The sequence below is a fragment of the Stigmatopora nigra genome, chromosome 7, assembly GCF_051989575.1.
Source record: "Stigmatopora nigra isolate UIUO_SnigA chromosome 7, RoL_Snig_1.1, whole genome shotgun sequence".
Classification (NCBI taxonomy): Eukaryota; Metazoa; Chordata; class Actinopteri; order Syngnathiformes; family Syngnathidae; genus Stigmatopora; species Stigmatopora nigra.
In genome coordinates, this window is record NC_135514.1 from 2,801,152 (window position 1) to 2,824,101 (window position 22,950).

At 36.2% G+C, this 22,950-nt stretch overlaps 1 protein-coding gene across 4 annotated transcripts in view; it reads right to left on the reverse strand.

Annotated features, from left to right (window-relative positions):
* Positions 1 to 22,950, reverse strand: part of LOC144198842 (uncharacterized) — a 47,586-nt gene continuing 24,636 nt past the window's right edge. For all 4 annotated transcript variants that reach the window (XM_077720010.1, XM_077720009.1, XM_077720011.1 and 1 more), the window contains 2 exons: positions 10,576 to 10,684; positions 1 to 170 (listed from right to left, as the gene is read on the reverse strand). In XM_077720010.1, coding sequence (XP_077576136.1) covers positions 86 to 170; positions 10,576 to 10,684 — 194 coding nt within the window. In that variant the 3' untranslated portion in view covers positions 1 to 85. The remainder of the gene's footprint in view (positions 171 to 10,575; positions 10,685 to 22,950) is intronic.

A 22,950-nucleotide genomic window follows, 5' to 3' on the forward strand; every position in this document is an offset into this window, starting at 1 on the left:
AACAACAACCAAAAACATAATCAATAATTAATAATGGTAAATAAATAATCAAGGTTGAGCATGTCAAGCTACTCCTTTTTGAGTTTCAGACGTCACTACGATTCATCGCACATTCCTCGGCGTCTTTCTGGGTGATGCTGCACAACTTAAAGGTGCCTGAAGACACGTTTCTGTATTTTTGCAAAAAGTAATATTAGTAGAATGGAGAAAATGAACACAAACTATTGTGTTACAGCTGCTGTTGTTATTTTTCTTTCAGATACATAAAGGTTTTTAAAACTACTAATTTTCTGCCACTTTGTTCATCGGTGCAACCTGGTGGGGCAAGAGGTTAGTGCATCAGCCTCACAGCTCTGGGGTCTTGGGTTCAAATCCAGGTTGGTCCACCTGTGTGGAGTTTGCATGTTCTCCCTGGACCTGCGTGGGTTTCCTCCGGGTACTCCAGTTTCCTCCCACATTCCAAAAACATGCATAGTAGTCTGATTGGGCACTAAATTGCCCTAGCTATGAGTGTGAATGTGTTGTCCGTCTCCTTGTACCCTGCGATTGGCTGGCGACTGATTCAGGGTGTCCCCCATCTCTGGCCCAGAGTCAGCTGGGATAGGCTCCAGCACCCCCGTGACCCTAATGAGGATGAAGCAGTTCACAAAATGAGATGAGTTCAAAGGTGCTATAGTTTGTGTTTTGTTCACGGTGAGTTTATTCTGAACACTTTATGCTAGAGGGTATATTCCACGTGCAACAAATTATAAAGAATACTGCTGTCAAGACTTTTCTATCACAGTAGTTTTGAAGACATATGAATGATTTGCTTGTATTGAATGAAAGTAATGAAGCTCTAATAAAAACAAGGCTGTTTTAGGTTCGCTACAATGTGGTCCTCAGCCCATTTTTCACTGGAACGGTCCATATTCACTGATTGTTTGCTTTGCAGCTGATACTGTAATTTATTTATTTATTTTTAACAGCTGTTTTTTGCACATTATTGGACCTTCAGCAAGAGGCATAGCTACAAAGCCAACTCATCGCCAAACACCTACATTATACATTTCACATGGAACCCAAACAAGTCCGCAAAGAGAGAACTCCTGGCATGACAGGCATATCATAGTATGCAGAGAAATATGTGAACATAAAGTATGCGAACATATTCCGCAAGACTGTTATTTCCAAAATAGTTTGTTTTTACAAGGTTGTGCCAACAGCACTTGATTTCCTTACAGAAAATGAATGAAACATCGAATTGCTGGGATTAAATTCTCTGTCGTGTTATCCTGTGAGAATTTTCATGTCTACAGCTTTTTTAATGTTATGAATAATGAACTAATAATGCATGCAGTAAAATAGTTAAAGTCCAGAAAAAGTCCAGTCTGTTTCATCAATGCAGAAAAGTGTTAAGTCCAATCAAAAGTCACCTCTACTTTGACAGGCGTGTGTTAGAGAAAGCGAGCGCCTCCATCTCTAGATGAGCATTTACAGTCGACTAACCTTACTAGTTAAGAGAGACTGGGGGAGTGTGTGGTTGGGCTGGGGGGGGGGGGGGGGGGGGGGGGAGTTGAGGCCGAGCGTAGAGAGAGAGAGAGAGAGGGAGCGAGATGTATCAAACAGAAGCACCCTGCTGAGTGGGGAATGGAAAAGCTGCTGGCACCAACATGAATATTTCAGCAGATAGCGAAAACTCTCTGTACCTCTCTCTCTCCTCCACTCTCTCTCACTCTGTCACCTTTTCCATCTTCCACTTCTCTCTCTCTCTTTCACCAAACTCCCCCCACAGCAGCCTCCTCGCTTCCTCTGCTCTCTTGTGGAGTGCACGGTGATAATGAACGTTTCGATAGCAATGGACCATGTCGTGGGTCGGGGGCGAGGGAAGTGGGGAGCGTATAGCAGGATGTATGTAAAGAAATATAGACCTGCTCGGACAGACTCTAATTTGGGAAGTCATTTTAAAAAATGTGTTGGGAATTGAAATGTTGGTAAGCAGTAATGTTAGTAGAAAGAGCAATCATTTCGCTTGAGGTTGTTAAAAAAATCAAACAGTGAACCAAGCAAATATTAGCAGAAGGGGCATATTAACAAGGACCCACAATATGCAATAAATGGCCTACATATGTTGGCAATGCTGAAGCCAGATTGACACAAACGCTTTAGCAATTATATGCACTCAAGGTAAAGCATTTGAATATAGAGCATGCAGCAAAAAGGTGAGCTGTTGCCTGTGGGAGATGTATCAACTTGTTTTGTTTATTTGATTGCAGAAAAAATGTTTAAAAAAATAATAAAGCAATGATATGTTTGTCTAGAACGCATTCGCGCAAGTTGTTCAAGTTATTTTTTGTTGTTGATGTTTTTAACAAGTCACTGGAGATAGGGGAAATCATCTAAATACAATGCAGGCTTCATCTCTGAATCTAGCTCACATTTTTTTTGTGCACACAGCCAAAATAAACAATACCCTTGGGTTGCCAAGAGTTTGTCATCAAAAACGCAAGATCATGGGACTGAGTGACTGCATCATGTGTGTCATTTTAGGATTTTATTTGTTCTGTCCTTGAGATGAGCGTTAAGAGCCTATGCAAAAATGTTAAAACAAAATTAGGCTCGTAAGATCCTAAACGAAAAGACAAAAAGTAATTGGTAGGTTTGTCGGATTTTTTTTTACCTGTAATGAAAAAAACTATTTTTATTAACTGGTATCTTTAGCTATTTCAACATTTGTTGTGTTATTTTATATAATTTTCTCTCTTTTACCTGTGGTCCAGAGTCGCCCATTTAAATGTGATTTCATTGTAACTCATGTACACAATTAAGTATTGTATTGGTTACATGCAAATATTTTTCAATTAAAGCCATAAAGGAATTTTCAACTGAAGGCTGTAATGCCCTGCTTGGTTTATATACTTAGTTCGGTTTGGGTGTGTCTGGATATATTGCTGATGGTGCCAAAATAAACAGGCAAATAGCCTGCAACCTAAATAAACTGTACACATGCAGCCTCATTAATTGTATTTGTTTATTTTTTCCATCAGTATGTGTGCCAGGGTCTCCGCAGCTGGCTGACACAAAATTGCTATGCTCTAAATAAAAGTGAATTTAAACTGGTATTTTAAAAATAAAAGATGATAACACAATGAACCTTATTTTCATCTGAGACATTTTCTCTAATTTTGTGTCAAATTTGCGCAAACTGCAACAGTATGCATTGGGTTGGTTGCCAGATATTATTTTTATGTTTATTGGAATTATATGTCATCATAAATGAGCATCATTTTGATAGTTTGTGTTCCGCAATGCGGCTCCCTGATTCATAGTTAATGCCATGTTGTGTGCATCATGCAAAATGAAAAAGCACTCTACACATTAAAGTGGGGAAAAGAGAGATGCAATAGCACTGAAGTTTTCAAGAAAATTTAAATACCACTGTAACATACTCAATTTAGAAGGCTTCCAAATTTTTCAAAAAAATGCTCAACTATGTTATCTATTTTTTGGGGGAAATCTGCTATGTCAAAACATAAGGCAGCAGAAGGCTCGGTTTACCATTTGAATATAAGGCTGTTATATTAAGTACTTGATGAGGTCTCGATATGGCCCAGAGAATTACATGATAACACTCACTTGACTGGATAAGTGTGCAAATGTTTGGGTACGTGAGAGGGAGAGCATTTAGCAGTCTTGTCCATACTGAGCTCTCCAGTGCGTAAGTAGTAATAACGCACACAATAGTAATACCCTGCATGCATGGAACATGTGATCACAGTAAGTGCCAGGCAGGAAAAGAAACAATAATTCCATACAGGTGTAGATAAATGGCATCGACATGTTATTTATCAGTAAGCTCCAATGCCATCAAGTATCGGGGTATCTTCTGATTTTAGTCTTGGTGTAATGCTAATAAACATAAAGGTTGAATCCGACCTTATTTGAACCACTAGTAACTACTCTGTCAATATTAACTTGTCTGTATAGTTGACATGAAATGAAATAAAGGAATAAATAAATAAAATCAGTTAAAAAGCTGTGTCCGGATCCAGGAGCGATGGGTTGAACCCAAGGTTAAATTTAAGTACATGTAAATTGTGTGAATATGTATAATGGGCTTAGTACAACTAGTTCATGGTGCTAATTTTGGCCTGTCAGTTATGAAAGGCCATCGCAGCATGCCATCATTCAGCGACACCACTGTGAGCACATTGCCAAATGTCACTGTTATCATCATGAGCACACGCAGGTCCTTTGTAAATGAAAGTGTGTGCATTTGGAATAGCTCGGGATTTACATTATATATTTATATGTGTTCTGGACACCATTCAATTTTTCACTTGAATCTGTTGAGACCAAATCACAAAAAAGCACAAAAACAACTGCTCATGATTAGATATCATATAGTACTCGCAGTGTTTTTAAAAACATGATTCCATACAAGGGCAGATGTGGAAATTTGATTGGTCTGCATCTCACAAAGTTCATTCTTCCATTTACTATCTTCTATTCCACAGCTGTGATAGAGTCAGTTATGGTAAAGCCTAGATTTACAGTGTAGATAAATAAATAAATGTATTAAAGCATTCAATTCAATTCAGATCCTTATTTCATGTATGAATTACTACACATGAGGATTATTGCACAGGCTCACAGTTTTGGAACTCAGTTCCTGTACCTTTAAAATCCATCACTGAGTTAAAAAAAACATTTTTAAGATAAAGCTTAAAGTGCATTCTTTAAACTAGCATTTTGCACTTAGTTTTGGCTTAACTGTTAGAGTTTTCTTTCATATACTGTATTATATATTCAGTATTCGTTATTTCTAAGATGCCTGATGGGGGTAGGGGTTCACACGTCTGACTTCGGTGGGGGCTCGATTCGCGCTGGTGGCGGTATGATTGTGAGTGCAAATGGCCGTCTGTCTCTCTGTGTGCCCTACGGTTGACTGACGACCAGTCTAGTGTGCCTTTTGCCCGAAGTAAGATGGGATAAGCTCCAGCATTGTGGAGTTTGCATGTTGTTCCCGGTCTTCAGTGGGTATCTTCCGGGTATTCTGAGTTCCTACCACATCCCAAAATCATGTTTGATAGGCCGGTTGAACACTTTTCTTGTGCCGTGTGATTGATTGGCTGGCCATTGATTCAGGATGCCCCCGCCTGGTACACATAGTTAGCTGGAATAGGCTCCAGCACCCCTACGACCCTTGAGAGTTGTGATTTGTTCCGAAAATGAAATGAGGAAATGCTAACATGGTTGAGAAAAGGGGGAGAAATGTTTCTGTTCTTTATTTGCATTACATTATCAACGCTGTACTGTAAAACAAATATTGGTCTGATAAATGCTTGTCAATGTTTTCTTTCATTGTACATTGCAGTGAAATGATTTGTGACTTTCTAAAGGCCGAAAATTATAGCATATAATCCACATATTGACTGAGGAAAAACATTATTGGCATTTTCAGTTTTTAGGAAGAGATTGAATATCCATACCATGTGTGTAGAGATTTGGCTTAGGATGAAGCTGCCCAGCAAACCTATACTCAGTGGGGAAAGTGTGGTCTAGTCATCTAAGCCTAATTGTGGGTGTTATAAATAACTGCACCCATGTGTCTTACATAAGTTCTGCTGTTTTTCCATTGTTGGAGACTACAAGCCGACCAAAGCATCAGAGTTGGAATTGGTGAAAGGAAAATCACTACATTGCATATGATTTAAAAGATTCTGCTATTCTATTTAATTATTGATTCAAAAGTGGTTAAAATAATTTCTATTTAACTCTAACTCTAAGTCTGGAAAATTACTCTGATGTAGTAGTATTTTTTCATTTGCAATAAGAGATTAACTTTCTATGAAAAGGATGTTTTAGGTTCGGATATTTGTTTGAAGCTCTATACTATTATATATATTATACATATATTCTTTGGTAAAACTTAATTTTCTGTTCCACTTCATGAAATGATTGATGATTATTATTTTTTCCACTGTGTTATATAGTGTTAGGGAAAATATTTTATTCTCAAAGTAATATAATCAATAAAAATCTAAAAAATGTACCTTTAGGTTATACCTCACACTTAAAATGAATAGGAAACTAAGCAAACAGGGGTGCTTTAATCATTTTACCCATTAATATGTACTTTATCATGGCCAGGGATCTTTAAAATATGACTAGCAAAAAACCTTGCATGAGGGCCAAAATCACCTTAATTATTTGCTTAAGTAACTTCATTGAGCTGAAGCACATATATTATGAATAAACCTCCGGACCTCTATGAAACATACCATAGTCAAACACAAAAAATACATGAATTAATACATTGTTATATTTATCATTTCTTGACAATATTCTCAGTATTTGTAGCATATATTAGAGCTGATTTCACACCAAGTCCAAAAGATCGTGTATCTGTGCAATTTACTTCATTTTTTTTTGATGGAATACATTGAATATGGGCCATAACCAACTATTCTAATGTGTTCTACACACACTAAATGCATCAATATGCCCCAGTAGGCACACTACTGGGTCAGACGAGACTACACAATGTCACTTCAAGTTACTATTCTTTGCCCTGTAACTACAATGAAGAGAATTGAAAGCAAATTAAATGCATTTCAATAGATGGCTTAAAATTTGTGTGTAAGATTAAGACTGTTAAACCTCCTTAATCGTCCATAAAATAGACCAAATGGACCAAATGCGCCAAAACACGAAAATAAAATCAAATGCTAAGAATTTATGTACATTACACAACAGCTATAAACTCTGATGTGCTACTATTGTACCCTTATGCTGTCTGTCTGACTACTTGCTTCTGCCAGCTCTCTGTCAAGGGGCACAGCACCATCAGCTATAATTATCATTCTAACAGGCCAGTGGGCATGGTTGACATATGCCAACTTTGTTACTTCTGTTTGTTTTTGTTTTGTTTTGTTTTTTTAGCAGCATTTGGCAGTGTTATTATTGAACCTGTCCATCTGAGCAAATCTGATGATTGCCATTTTACTTCCAAAATGATGAACAAACAATTGTGTGGTCTGACATCCATGTATCACTTCATGTCCTCTTACTTTTCTGCCTTTCTGTACACAATAGCAGAGACTCGAGAGGTCATTTGAATATGGACTTTAACTAACAAATGCTTTACCTTCCTATTGTCTTATTTCATAATAATAAAAAGACTCTAACATGTAAAGGGTAGAATTGCTTTTCCGATAAGCTTGTTCAAATCAAATTTTTTTTTTAAACAAAACCTGTGAGTCAGGATCTGGTTTGCGCAGCTGTCATTTCTCACTGCTTTTGTGCTGCTAAAAATCATTGCCACTGTCCTCTGGTTCAATTGTTCGGTAACCATTGTCTGATTAGATGACATATTGTTTCAGCAATCAGTTCCATTCTGTCTTATTGTATGAGTGTCCAATTTATAATCCGGTGTGATATATATCGCTGCAGAGGACATTGGAGGGGATAGCAGAGATAGTGTGATAAAACAAAGAGATAGACAAACCTATCTTTTTGTCTTTTCACAGGCCCTGCCTGACTCTAATCGACAGCACTCAATTATACACTCATTAGTCAGCAAATTGGAAAGGCCATTGGAAGAACTTTTAATACGAAAGAGCCCGTTTCTTTGTCTTTTTTTTTTGCTGTCTGACACTTTCCATATATGAACCATGACCCAACTAACCTTGTGGGGCATTAGTGGGGGTTTCCTAAAATTATCGCATTTTAAGCTTACAAAGTTTCACACTGATTAGTGAGTAATGTTATTCTAAGAAGAGGATATGCTGAAATTGTTATTTTTGATTGGAAAAGGTGTTTCCCCAGTGTATTATTTTAAAGGGTGTCTAATAGAGACAATGATTGCTTGTTTGGCTAGTGCCATGTACTTGAAAATGTTGTTCCATGTCGCCACTACGTGCCTATTCTTTTTAATTAGCTACTGCTGGGTTCATTCCTGATGGATTTTTGATATTCAACAAATCAGTTCACAAATACACAAAGTCTAATAAATGTAATAATCCTAATCACCATTGTTATAGGGTTCATGGCATGTATAAGAAGTACAAGTAGAGTCCTGAAAAATTAATCATTGACCAGAGATGTCCCCCCGGATGCATTTTCACACATAGTGTATTAAAATTTTACCAATTGCTTACAAATAGCTGCTTTAATATTATCCCAAATGCTTCCTACTTTTTAAAAACTTTGTACGCAGAGCAGGTATGTTAGTCTAACTATGTGTTCATCCATTGCTGCTTCAGCATCAATTTTAAATAAATTGGGTTGCTAACGTCATCATAAATCTTCTCACTGTCTTGCATACTCACTATCTTTTGGCTCTGTTGTCCATCCTTCCTCCCCCCGGCTCCCTCTAAATCCTCAAACATGTTCCTTGGCGCCATTCAGAAAGGCATACTCAGCAAGGTGTGTGTACATGTGTATATATAAGCATGTGTTTGTGTTAATGAATACGACAAATCCACTCAAGCATCCCCACTCAATTCGGTGTTGAGCTGACAAACAAATTAAATATGCATGCGTTGCAATTTGTTTCATATTCTCCTCCTGCAGATGCGCTTACCCATGAAGACAGTAGAGTGCAGACAAAGTAATACACCACACCCACTGGCCACTGCAATGGGTACATTTGCACAATGACTAACTGCCTCACAAATCCTGTATTTAAAAAATAGACCAATGCTTCGTGAGTCAACCAGAAAATAATTAATTTGTGCTTTTTTCATTGTGTAGGATTACTATTTAATTGCTCTGCATCATACTAAAATGTCAATGTATAGTATTATTTTGAAAGAGTATTGAATTCTAGCTGTAGTACTTATGAATAATACTGTACAATTGTTTACTCATTTTTGATCTTACTACACACTTTTAGAATATACCCGATGCGCTGCATGAATGCAAACTAATTGCAACTAATTTTACACATTTTAGTAAAAAATCTCCATCTGACGACTGAACTAATTTTTTGGGTTGTCTTGATTTAGTTTTCACATCCTTAACTTTCCCCAGTACTACTGAATCACATATGAAATTATTTGTAACACTCATACAATTACAATACAATTTTACTAAATCAATATTCCTCCAAATATGGAGAAATAACTGCCCTCACAAAAGATTATTTCAATAATAGAAGATCTAAAATGCCTGTGTACACTGTGTGTCTGAAACTATGTATTTCTTTATGTACTTGCATTTGTGTATATTGTGTTACTCAGTATACATAATTGTTTACATAATTGATGAGTATGATAATGACACAATCTGGTACTGGGGCTTTGTGAATATTTGTTTGCACACTTGGGTGGAGGATGCTGCGTGAGCTGGATGTCAAAAGGCCGCAGTGGGTGTAGGTTTTCAATTCAACCGATAGAGAGGGCACCTTTTCAGCAATCTGGTGTCCTCTGTGCTGGATCGGTTGCACCCACGGCAGCCCTCGAGGACCGGTTTGCCCACCTCTAGGCTAAGAACACTCATAATCTTGGCACTGACAGTTGACCACTGACAGTACTTTGTTGCATGGCGGAAAGACAGTAAGACACACCGACATGCTGACAGCATATGGTGCAAGACATGAGACCTGTGGGCCCATGTGCACAGTAGAAAAACAGTTATTCATCCATCTCTGTTCTGTTGTTTTGCATCTCTCTCGCTACTGCCTCCATCCTCCCCCGTTGGCATATGTTATGTTTGGTTGGCTGTGTGCCACATGCCAATCTGATGCCCTCGGCACTGCTGGGCTCCATGCCACCTGTGCCACACTCCTCTAAAACTACAGCCCTCTGCTCAGAGTAGATAATCAACTGATAACTTAGAAAACATTAATACGTAATTTATCCCAATATACTCGGACAAAGACACTACATAAACACACTTTTTGACATTTGAGGAGTGGATCTACTAGTCTATCTCACTTGGTTGCGGAAGGCTGTGAATCCACAGTACTGAGAGAGCAAAGTATGTGACACATTTTCTATAATTACTGCTCACATTTTTTCAAGACATACAGTCTCTGATTTTCACCTAAATCACAGGAACGAACTGTCTCCATAAAACAAATACCACAAAACAAATATGTTCTCATATTTTCAGTGAAAATATCATGACACAATTTATGTGGAAGATCAAAATGAAGAATTATTAGGTTGAATGCTGATTACCATGCAAAGAATTGATGCATTCAGCAATTTTCCTCAGATACCAAGTGGGAATGTCATGTTTGAGATTATGCCGCAGAATTCTTGCTGAAAGGGGGCAGAGTTTGAATGAACACACTGGTTCAAGTGTTTTCTTTACATAAATAATACATTGTTTTATCTGTCCACAGAATATTTCCTACAAATACTGGGGAAAACCAGTCCGCTCTTTAAGAAACTGAAATCTGTGTTGTTTTTAGACATCAATAGTTTACGTCTTGGTGTTCTTGTTTAACCCATTTTAACCCAATGTCCTCATTTGAAGACAGTCAGTAATACTTTTAAGTCTTGATATATGGAAGTTACCCCATTTTATGCAATGTTCTGAAAATGTTACACAAATGTAAAAATTGCTAACTCGGGTTTTACTTACAGTGTCCTGTGATTGGCTTGCAAGAAATTCAGGGTGTCCCCCACCTGTTGCCTGTAGTTGGCTGGGATAGGCTCCCGCATCCTCTGTGAGCCTTGTGAGGATAAGTGGTCTGAAAAGGAAAGAAAGAGAAGTTTTACATGAAAAAAATCTGATAGACATCACCAATTGGGTTGGAAGAAAGATATGCAAATGAAGCATTTTTTTTCTTTTAGGCTACCAATATGCAGAACAACTGTTCTTACAACACACAGAATACCTCTTGTTCGAATCAAATACTGAGTAAATCAATATGTGAATAAATGATGACAATAGTGTGATTGTTTCTGTACATATATATATATATATATATATATATATATATATATATATATATATATATATATATATATATATATATATATATATATATATATATATATATATATATATATATATATATATATATATATATATATATATATATATATATATATATATATATATATATATATATATATATATATATATATATATATATATATATATATATATATATATATATATATATATATATATATATATATATATATATATATATATATATATATATATATATATATATATATATATATATATATATATATATATATATATATATATATATATATATATATATATATATATATATATATATATATATATATATATATATATATATATATATATATATATATATATATATATATATATATATATATATATATATATATATATATATATATATATATATATATATATATATATATATATATATATATATATATATATATATATATATATATATATATATATATATATATATATATATATATATATATATATATATATATATATATATATATATATATATATATATATATATATATATATATTGGTTTTCTAATCCAAAATAATGTGCTTTTCCCAGTTAAATGATGCTGCCATGTGTGCACAAAGTTGTAAACTGTATTGAAAGACAAGTCCAATCCAACCGTTTTGATTATTTTCCTCTGATATAATCTAAGCTAAAGGCAGGTAATGAAAGTGAGTTGAGTGGGGATGAAAGACGATAAGATTAAAAGCTATTTGTATGTGCACGAATGAGAGGGAAGAGGCCGAAACCCATCGCTGCAGGTTGCATAAAAACTGGGCAGCTTAGCAAATGGGGAACAAAAAGACTCTTATCTGGTCCGTCAAAAGAGCACATTGACATGTGCACAGTGTAACTCTAGGCCACACTTTTGTTCAATCACTGTGTTGTTGACTAAAGTCTAGCAAGCCACGCACAGCATCACACAGCAGCCATGTATTTATTTGCTATTCTGTGGGAACCTCATTCACCTGATGAGCTCCAAACAACTGCAAAGCCGCCATTTTGTCATTATCCGACTGACAAACTCGAAGAAATTAGTGTTCAAGTGATCACAAAGGAATTGCCAAATTTTCAGACCTCAGCTGACCATATGCAAAGTTGTGGGCACACACATTCGGGTGGGTCACTTAGCTCGGTGGGATGGAGAACACCTGACTCCTCTCCAACACTAGAGGTTACCTATTTAGGCGAATGCATACACACGCACACGTTTCCATCTTACATGTAGTCAAAATGTGACAATGTGGTAAGTCTAACACACCTGAACCGGAATGTGAAAGTCTCTGTTGGCCAAGGGAATCTGTGGAGAGTTAATTGGATCAGCTGTTAGTTGGGGAGGCCAAATGTTTGATGGGCGCGAGCCAGGATAGACTGACTAGAGGCGGAATAATAAATGAGGTAGCTGAGTGAAAAACAACGCAATAGAATGCACTGAGCAGACATGTTAGGTACACCTGCACAACATAATGAAATCCAATACAGTTTTTACCTCACAGACATAATATTCTATTTTGATTGACATGCTCATAGCAAAATATATATAATGGTAATATTACTATAATTCTGATAAATCAGAAATATGCGGCCCGGTAACCAAGTGGTTAGCGTGTCAGACTCGAATTTCTGGGGTCGAACGTTCATTCCTAGGTGAAGTTTGCATGGGTGGGTTTTCTCTAAGTACTCCTCTCACATCCCCAAAACATGCTTGGTAAGCCGGTTGATCACTCTAAATTGCCCCTTGGTACGAGTGTGAGCGTGAATAGCTATTTGTGTCCTTGTGTGAGATATTTATGTATCATTTTCATTTAATGCACATATTTTGAACAGTCCATACTTATGAATCACAAATAATATGAACATATACAATGGTGATAATTATCCAAGTACTAATCTTGGGTCAATTTTAATATAAAAGTAGAAAACACTAATAAATTCTATATGCCTTATATATTTTTTCTATATAATAAGATAAACCCAAAATAAATATAGTCATTAAATTTGAGTAATACAACTGTGTTGTCTAAATGTCATTGGTCCTCACTCTTTTGCTTCAAGGTACATCTGTGCCCTGTCCCCAATTAAATCACCTTATTTCTGTAGTTATAAGTTATCAGTTAGTTAAACTAGCAGACAGGAAATGTATTGGAACAATGATCAATAGTTAAAGATTACATAATACACTTAATGGGTATCAGCAGAATAAGTACACTCACTTTGGCAAAGGTGGTAAACAATAAAAGGGTATTAGAAAAGGAAACATATTGAGAACCCAAACCAAAAATGCCAGCACTTGTGAGGAAGCAGCTGGCACATTACTAACACAGCTTATGATACTCCATACAGAGGAAATTAGTATGGCTGAAAGTTAGCAAAGTGGATCGCAAAACTTGGGATTTTATATCTATTTTAGAGTTTATAAATGATAAATGACACTTGATAGCACAGTGGATGACTAGTTAATGTGATGCCTTACAGTGCTGAGATCAAGAAATCAATCTGGGTAGCTAGCCTTTCCGTGGGGAGTTTGTGGGTTACATGTGCATACTTGTGTGGTTTTTTTCTGGGTAATCTGGTTTGCCCCCAAACTGTTTTCCTGCCATCCAGTCTAGGGTGAATGAGCCCTGTCTCCTGCCCATAGTCAGCAGGGAAAGGCTCGAGCAACCACGTGACCACAATTTATGACTGAAAAATCACTATTACATTACACATTACAATTGATTATGTTTTAATTGACATTTTGGAAGAAAAACAGATGGATTACATCAAAATATATAGTACTATAAGTGTGGAGACCATAGTCTCACACAGGATGCTAATAAAACAAGGGCTGCCACTGTCCATAATAACATTGAGGGCCGTTATTTCCAGATTTTAAAAGTGTTATTAATCTCATATTCTGCCGAGTACACGAGAATTCATGACATGAAGAAATACTGCATATGTCCATTTCACAAAGATATGTCATGACCCTGACATGTTCCCTGAACTGGCTATTCAAAGTGTTACACATAATCTTTCAATAAGATACACATGCACAAACACATTATTTTACACCATCAATGAGACTGTCAGTCAGCCAAGTGTAGTCCTACTTATGACAAGATTCAGTAGACGGACGGGTTTATTTACTACATTTTAGTGCAAATAAGTGCTTCTTGAGCTTCTGCAGTTGCGGCATGAGCCGCATGTCCATTTTGAAGCCCTCATTTGACTTGAGCCTCTTTAGCAAAGATATCCAGCAAAATAACCACATCAGAACCCTAACAAAATATCCAGCAATAAGCCGAATTTAAATATAGAAACCAGAAATGGGAGAATCTTAGTGTTACTGTGAGTTTTTACACAGGGTGCCAACTACCTGGGATCAAGACCTGCTTATAAAAAAATACTTAGTTTAAATTCTATTTTGTAAAATTACATCTCATATTAGTATGCAATTGTAAACATCTTTACAATGTGGATGCCCCGATCCAGTCATGTGATAGGAAATCAAGCCCATCAATCTCACTTTTGGACAATCGGAATTGGTTAAAAACGACTGGATTCTTAGCATTTACTTGTGTTGTTCTTACTTTCAAATTTTAAGGGATACTGACGAAAACATAATCATGCTGAACAATGCTATTGCAACATCACCAATAGGACGATGTTAAGATAGCAGCTTGCATCATGTAATAATGTCTGAAGCACGGAATTTGTATGTGCTTTTCTTCCTGTACTTATCCAATTACTTTGGTATCAACCATGGACAAACCTTTACATAACTATTCACATTCGTGCAAATAGGCCTGATGTTGAAGGGGAGGGATATAACTTCAATTCCAATTTTATGACTATGTATAAAAAAAATCCATCATCTATGTTGAGCCATCTGTAGCCACAAAGCTGTGTTTTCTTTTCTTGCCAAATCTGGAATAGTTTGGTGTGTCGGGCCAGCGTAAGCTCTTGCTTAAGCTTCATGTACAAGGTCGACGTCCAAATGAGCGTCACCCAACAACCAATATGTTGAAGTGGCATGCTGCCTTTTGTGATGATGAGTGGTGCGATTCAGATTCCCCTGTGGCCAATTGTGATATCCTATCAAAAATAATGAGACGGCTGTTTTTTGTAAAAGCACTGCTGTCAATCTAAACACTACACAGTCTATAGCAGACCAGAAAAAAAATCACAGTTTGTGTTCAACCTTGGGCTCAATGTCACTTGCCAGCCACATATTCCTCCAGCCATTAACACAACCACCCCCACCCTTGGTGTGTTTGAGCTGCTCAGCAGGGGGGCTGCACTACCAGAGATATTCGAGGGTGGTGTGCGTGGGTATATGGCAGCCTACATGTTGTGTAAGTGTGTTTGTGTGTTTAGCCTTTCGGCTACTCCCAGGAAGTGTTAATGTGATAATTGAGTATTCTGGGTTCTGCCTGCAACTATGTCACCAGACACACAAACACTAGGACCACATGCACCCTTGCAGCTAACTTGGCTCAGAATAGCTTACAGATAAAGCCTGAGCAGCATTGACTCATTGGTTATGGCCCGCGGAGGAATTACTTCGCTCCTTCAAATGTATTTTGCATTACTTTATATGCATTGCTTATATGTATATCTTGCATACAGATGGTGTTTACCCACATGATGGGCTGTGTTGTTATGAATGGACAATTTAAAATTCACCACCTTATCAAACCATATAATAAATATCAAGTGGATAACATTATAGATGGCAATTCAGTGAGGCATAAGTATGCACAGTACGGTTTTAGATTAGATTAAACTTTATTTATTGGATTTATCTAAATAAATCCAACGTACACGTGACCTTAACCCCATAAAGAATAACGGAATTTGCCGTGTAGTCTTGTTGAAGTCTTTTCTACAACTTATTTTCTCGTGGGTTTCAGGAGTAGAGCGTATTGAAATGTGGACGAAACAAGCACAAAAAAAACCCTACAATTATTTCGCAAGCCATTCAAATTACTGAGATGCAAAGACCATTTCCATTAGAGTGCATAGGTGAAAGTTGAGGGGGGGTTGGGCAGCTGAGTAAGAATATATACACACACACGTAAACACAAAATCTAAATTATTTTACGTTTGTTAAGATATCGTTCCAACGATGATTGCCTTTAATGACGTTTTTTTTTTCCGAAAATGTGTAAGCCATACGATGTCAAAGCAGAGCGATAGCAAGACACGTGAACACTTTGATAACAGCACAATTCTTCTTTTCACTCTAACCATAACTTTCTTGGGTGAAAATGATCAAAAGCCTTAAGAAAAAAAGCCTTAAGAAAAACTCAAGAAAAAACATGTTAGAACTCCATGATGAATGATCGTCAAAGGTATACGAACCAGGAACTCATTGCCGGAGCGGCACTGGCATGATCCTGGAAAGAATGCCCGGAAATTATGCTTTTGGTTGAATGGGCGCGCTCAAACTCTGGCAGCTACCATGCTCGGGCCAGTTCTCACATCCACCTAGAGTGCACTAACCTCAGGACTAGCACCATGGAGATGCAGCTCTCTTCTAGAAAATGGGATGCCAGCGGAGTGTTGGGAGATAGCCAATGGTAGCGCAACTATCAACCCAATTTCAAAATAAAATACAAATAATACATTTTCCCATTTGGGCTGAATATATTGTATGTAGAGACATTCATAAATAGAGGTACCACTGTATAGACAAGGGGTGGGCAAGTCCTGATCTCGAGAGCCCCTATCCGGTCTGTTTTCCCTCCGCCAAAACACCTGAATCTAATAATCTGGATCGGTATCAGGCTTCTGGAGAACTTGCTGATGAGTTGATCATTTGATTCAGGTGTTGGTAGAGGAGCGAGATATGGAAAAAAGACTGGATAGGGGCTATCGAAGACCGGACTTGCCCACCCACCCCTGGTCTATACAGTTCAGTACTAATTCATGTTCAGTCATAAGGCAATCCATGTGAAAGGACTAATTGTCAAAATAAGGTAAATGGGTTTGCTGGACTGAGTGTTGAATTTTGAAAAAATCTAATTCCCGCAAATAAAATGAAAGAACCTAAATGGTTGGTTTTTAATGAAAAGCAGAGCGTGCTAGAATCCCACGCCATAACAATGATTTTGAGCGTGCCGAGAACATATCAATAACACTCTCTTTGTCATGTTAGTTGCTGATGCTATCACGATGTTGTTGCATTAACCGGGTATACGTTGAATCAAAGAGAGACAGCTACAAAGTCCCTAAGATACGCTAAATGCATTATTGACTGTGACTGCAAAATTAAACGGAAATACTAACCTTTTGTAATTTTATCACGGTTTGTTGGTGAACCTTAAAACGTTTAATCCCTGTTTACCAGACAGCCTCGCTCGCACACAGCTGAATCAATGTATATCTCCCATTTTAGGAGTCTTGACTCATACTCTGGCTCGCTTTAGCAAGTATGAACTAAAAAAATTGAAGTGCTGAGAAGCCATAAGGTCACACCATTTATTGGGAAGCCGTAAGCAAACACAGCAAAGAGGAACCAGAAATTCACTCCCGGACTCTCAGTATTGATCACAAACACCCATTGAATGTCAGGAAAATCAATGACTGCACACATATGTACACACATTACACTGATTGTGGCCCAAGTTGATTTTGTATTAATGATGATATTTTTTTGTATGGGTGTTTGGTAGCTTGTATATGTTAGGAGTCGGAATACTAAATTTGAGATTTTCTTTCCACACAAACTGCTGGGTAAAGATGGGGGTGATGTTAAGAGGAGGAGAGGAGGAGGAGAAGAGGCGTAGACGAGGCGTTGTCGAAAAGAGAAGAGAGGTGGGGATTAGGGCTGCTGGTTGGTTGTCGAACCACCATCGGTACAACAGGGGCATTTGCCTAATCCCTTGGTAATGGCAGCTTAGCGGCCTCCTCGGACACACAAACACTCTGCCGGCCTCCTCCTCCTCTGCTTTGCTCCTCTCGTATCCTTCCCTGCCCTGGTTCGTCTTCATTTGCATAACATTAGTAACATTAAGGCGGTCCCAACAAGGCCCTATTATGTGCGTGTTAGTTTAGGGTCCCATTGCATCGGGCCCCGGGCTTTGGAGAGGAAAGGAGCAGAATGAGTCAGGACATCACATAAACGTGTCCACTGTTTTGTCTGGTGGAGATGGTTAGTGTGTTTGTCAATGGATTCTGTTAAAGGAGGCAGAGAAGGAAAGAGAGACAAATGGAGTCTAGGCCTACTGATTTGATTCCACGTGTCTTCAAAATTCACAAACAGCTTCCTAAAAATACACAAACCTTAAGTGTAGTTTAATTTGTTTATTGTGCTAATTATGCGGTCTAACATAGAACTCAATCAAAAGGACAAAAATGGGCAAATAATTGAGTGCATATGTTTAAAATTGAAACTATTTTGAGTACATTTTCTTAAATCATATATGGTTTTCTGGGGATAATATAAAATATATCAACACATTTTTTTATAGTTAGATTCTAGTAAAGTTAAGGATGTCATTTCATTTAAATTTGATTTTACAGTCAGTAGTGACAATCAATTGGAAATTCAAATAACACCCAGAATTGATAAAATCCTAAATAAAGCATTTTAAATTGTCAATTTTGATATAAAGCACACATTTACACTAAAACATTTCATATCTGACTTGAATTACTTGCATGTCTCTGCCATGTACGTGTATATTTAATGTATGTAATGTGTATGCGTGCATACAATGTTTTCTGATGTAATTTGATAACTGTTATTTGAACTTAAATACTGACTCGGAACTGTTTTTTTTTATACAATAATCATAATAGTCACGATTAAGATCAGAAAAGATTTCCAACCAAAAAACATCCACTTTTAGAATCCTTACAGTGAGCTACCCATAAATAATCCTACTGGCACTCTTTTTAGATGTGTTTAAGTTTGCCCCTGCTCATTTTCGTTTGGCCCCATAGAGCAGAGTTTTCCATTGGCTTCAAAGCTGTGTGCCGAGCTCAGCTGGGGGCCTTCAAAGCTGCCTTCTCTGTCGGCAGGTTTAGGCACAGAGAAGGCTTCTTGTTCTTCAAGGATTTGGCTGACAAATAACGCTGAGCCCAAGCTAAGGCAACTACCTTGCACCCCGACAGGATAGTCGACACGCTCCTACAAGGTATAAATGTGTTTCGAAGCTATTTCTACATTTGCCTGAGTGAGTACACCTTATGCTTTATTGGGCTTTTATTTTGTAAAATGTGGCCTATGACATTTGCCTGCAGAGTCGACATTTTTCTCAAGGCACGTGGGTGTTTTTTATTGTTCAGTTTGTTTGTGTCATAATTGAAATCATATGCACATGTACTACAATTGCTGAAGGATTTGAGATATTGTATTGCTGGCCTTTGGATTGGGGAACACGCCTCCAAAATAAAATGCAATATTGTTACGGCATGGTGCTGTATAAGATTGTTTTGCTTATGTTAAGGTCAGATTGTATTTGATCTGATTTTTGTTTTTTTACAGACATTAAGTATTAATGTCTGTGTAAATGTGTTGACGTTCACATCATCAGCTAATTTACATCTGTAATCCCTTGGCAGAAGACTAAAACATAGACAAGACATCTCAGCAAATCATTTAATAATTCAACCTTTTCAATTAAAATGAGGTCCAAAATGCCAGCTATGAAGGGAAAATACTAAACTGCATTCGGTATGTTAAGGTGCTTCAGTTCCCAATTTATTTGTTTGATAATCAATAGTTGAGATTTGAAAAAGCCGTTTTGTTATGGCTTCTTCATACGTCATGAGAAAATAGGGAGGAGACACAATTCTTCTCAAGCCAATCATTGCATTAGACAAGTGGCATTTTTGGAATATGCTAATTGTGCAATATGAAAGTTATACTCAATTCTAGCATTACAAATTGTAAATGCTCCATACATCATGTTTATATTTAAAAACATGTCCGGGTACGGACAACGAAAAACAGTGTTATGACATGGTGATCAACAACAACTTCATCTTTACACATATTGTATTAAGATTTTATTCAAATAAAATGTCATAAACTACAGGCAAAATTTACAACCAAACTATTAAAAAATCAGTTTAAAATGTCTCTTATCCCAAAGCCTGCCTCCTTTTTAAAAATATAACCATCAAGAAAAAATCTGAGATGGCAGAAACAAGAATTTTATTTTGTTTCTGAACGGGGGATGAGTGGGATGGGGGTAGGGGATTTGTATGGAATGGGGTTAAACTTCACACAAGTAACCATATGTTGGCATCAGGTGTTAGATGTAAGTATTTGCTTGTACTGCAGTATTACAACCTTCTGATGACAAATGTGTTTCAATTTGTAAGAGAATTGTCAACAACCTTGTTGTGTTTGTGTATAAATATATATATATATATATATATATATATATATATATATATATATATATATATATATATATATATATATATATATATATATATATATATATATATATATATATATATATATATATATATATATATATATATATATATATATATATATATATATATATATATATATATATATATATATATATATATATATATATATATATATTTATATATTTTTATATATATATATATATATATATATATATATATATATATATATATATATATATATATATATATATATATATATATATATATATATATATATATATATATATATATATATATATATATATATATATATATATATATATATATATATATATATATATAAACACTCTCAAAATAAGTACATGCATGGTATGTAAATACATCATATTATCAAAATGGAATGAAAGAGTATTGCAAAATCATTCACCTTGGTGATACTGATATATTTTTGGTAAACCTGTCTTTGTACTTCATAATAGTTGCTTTTCCATTGTTTTCTTTTTCCAATACACATTATGAGATATGGCAGCCGTTTTTCTTCTTAAAATTCAGTTGTTGTTTGTTAAGAAAATATCACAATGCCATTATATCGTATTCATTCCCACTGGGATTATTTATTGGTTTCTCTCCTAATTAAAGGAGAAAGCAAACTATTCATATGTCAGTATGATGCACTGACATTTTTACAACCCCGTAAGGAGCATCCACGGATGATAATTAATATATTGTTTCATAGCTTTCTGACAAACACAATCAAAAATGTGTTAATTTACTCTGTATGGGCAGTTTTTTAATTAGCTATAACAAGAAAAGTACATAGTAAAGTGTCTGAAGGGTGCATTGAAGAAAATGGGGAAAACATATTTTTCTGTTGAATCTTCTTAAGCTAAGTTAGCATCACTTAGGTTTTTGTATTCATAACACATGTTGATGCATACTTTTGTATTGTCCTGTACTCTGTTTGCCTTCACAGATATTCTTTGAACTTGTTTCGACTGCACCTGCTCTTAAGTCTTCCTACTCCTGATAAGGATCACAGGATTCACACACATACTTTCCACAAACACACTCTCACACACACACACCATCTCTTTCTACTGATCCTGTTCTCATTGTCCCTTTCTTTGGATAAGAGCATCAACTAAATGCCTAAATTGTAATTGTAAATTGCAAGCCTGCCGGCACGTTTAAAGCTGCGGTCGTATTGGTCTTAAAGAAACCGACCCTGCGAGGCTGAAGGGACGAGATGGGAACAGGCAGCCATTATAATCAGTCATTCAGCCTTTTGGAGGAGACATTCACCGTTTGTGGTTTGTTCTAAATTTAAAGGGAACCTCTGTGACCTCCTGGCTTTCACATCAGCCACTGAGCCCCCTTCCCACCCCTCATCCTCTCTCCTTTCATCAACTGCTGCATTCCCTCAATCTGCCTCTGAAGCTCAGTCTCTCACTCACCCCCACCTCTTCTTTTGGTCTGCTTCTTTACTTTATTTTCCGACTTTTATTATAGAGAAGTCAGTACAATGAAAGAAATGAGACTGCATGCTATGTTGACCATATTGATGTCTTTTACAATTTACTCCTATGTTTTTTTTCGTCAAAGATCGAACAATTATTAATTCAACAGTTCTCATTGAAAATCCACTGTTAAGGCTTGTAATTGTCAAATTTCTGTTTCTATTTCATTTCTCTATGTTAGTATTACATTTTGAGTCACCTTTTATACACACTCAAATTTTTCGTGTTGAAGTTATTGTATGTTTGGTCAAATGCGCAAACATTTGGGCATTAATTCTAGTTAGCGATACTCCTTTGAGATTTTCCAGTAACCTGAAATAACACTACTGCAAATGTATGTCACGTATAAAAGCTGGAACACGTCCTCAGCTACCTGAGGCCATCTTGAGGGAAAAATCAAAAGCGAGAATACAATGCTGATTTTTGGTGATGATAAAAAGTCATACCAAACAAATTTGAAAAAAAAATACTAAAACTATTTACATTAAAAGGAATCATTAGGCTTGTTGTTTTAAATTGGTAATTTATTCCACCTTCGACTACTTAAAATTTAAAGAGAAATATTATCATGTCTTGTTTGCGAATATTTACTTTCTCTCTACGTGGAGCAGTAGAGAAAGTGTTTGTTTATTGTAGAACATAAAAATAGGGCTCTTCTATTGAACACAGTAAAACAGAAGGATTTTAGCAAAAAAATATTTAGTGGGAAATTTTATGATTTCAATTTGATGAATGATTTTCTTCAAATAAAGTTTCAGTGTAAAATTCAATTTGATTATACTGTATCATCAAAGCACTGTAAACTATGACAAATAATGTATAGACACTCAAATATGTAGATTTTTTCTTAAAAAATTGTTTAAACAGTGATGTTTAGTGCCATACATAACTGAATGGGTTAATCGAGTTACACCGTACTTAATGTACCTTCAAACAAATGTGTTTTAACTTATTCCCTAATGTAGATGTTTATTGTACGTTAAAAGGGCATATATAAGCATAATTATTAGTTAGCTCAACGAATCCTTGGTTAGTTGAGGGCATAAGAAATCTAAACAAAACAGTGATGTGTGAATTTTTCCACCCTAA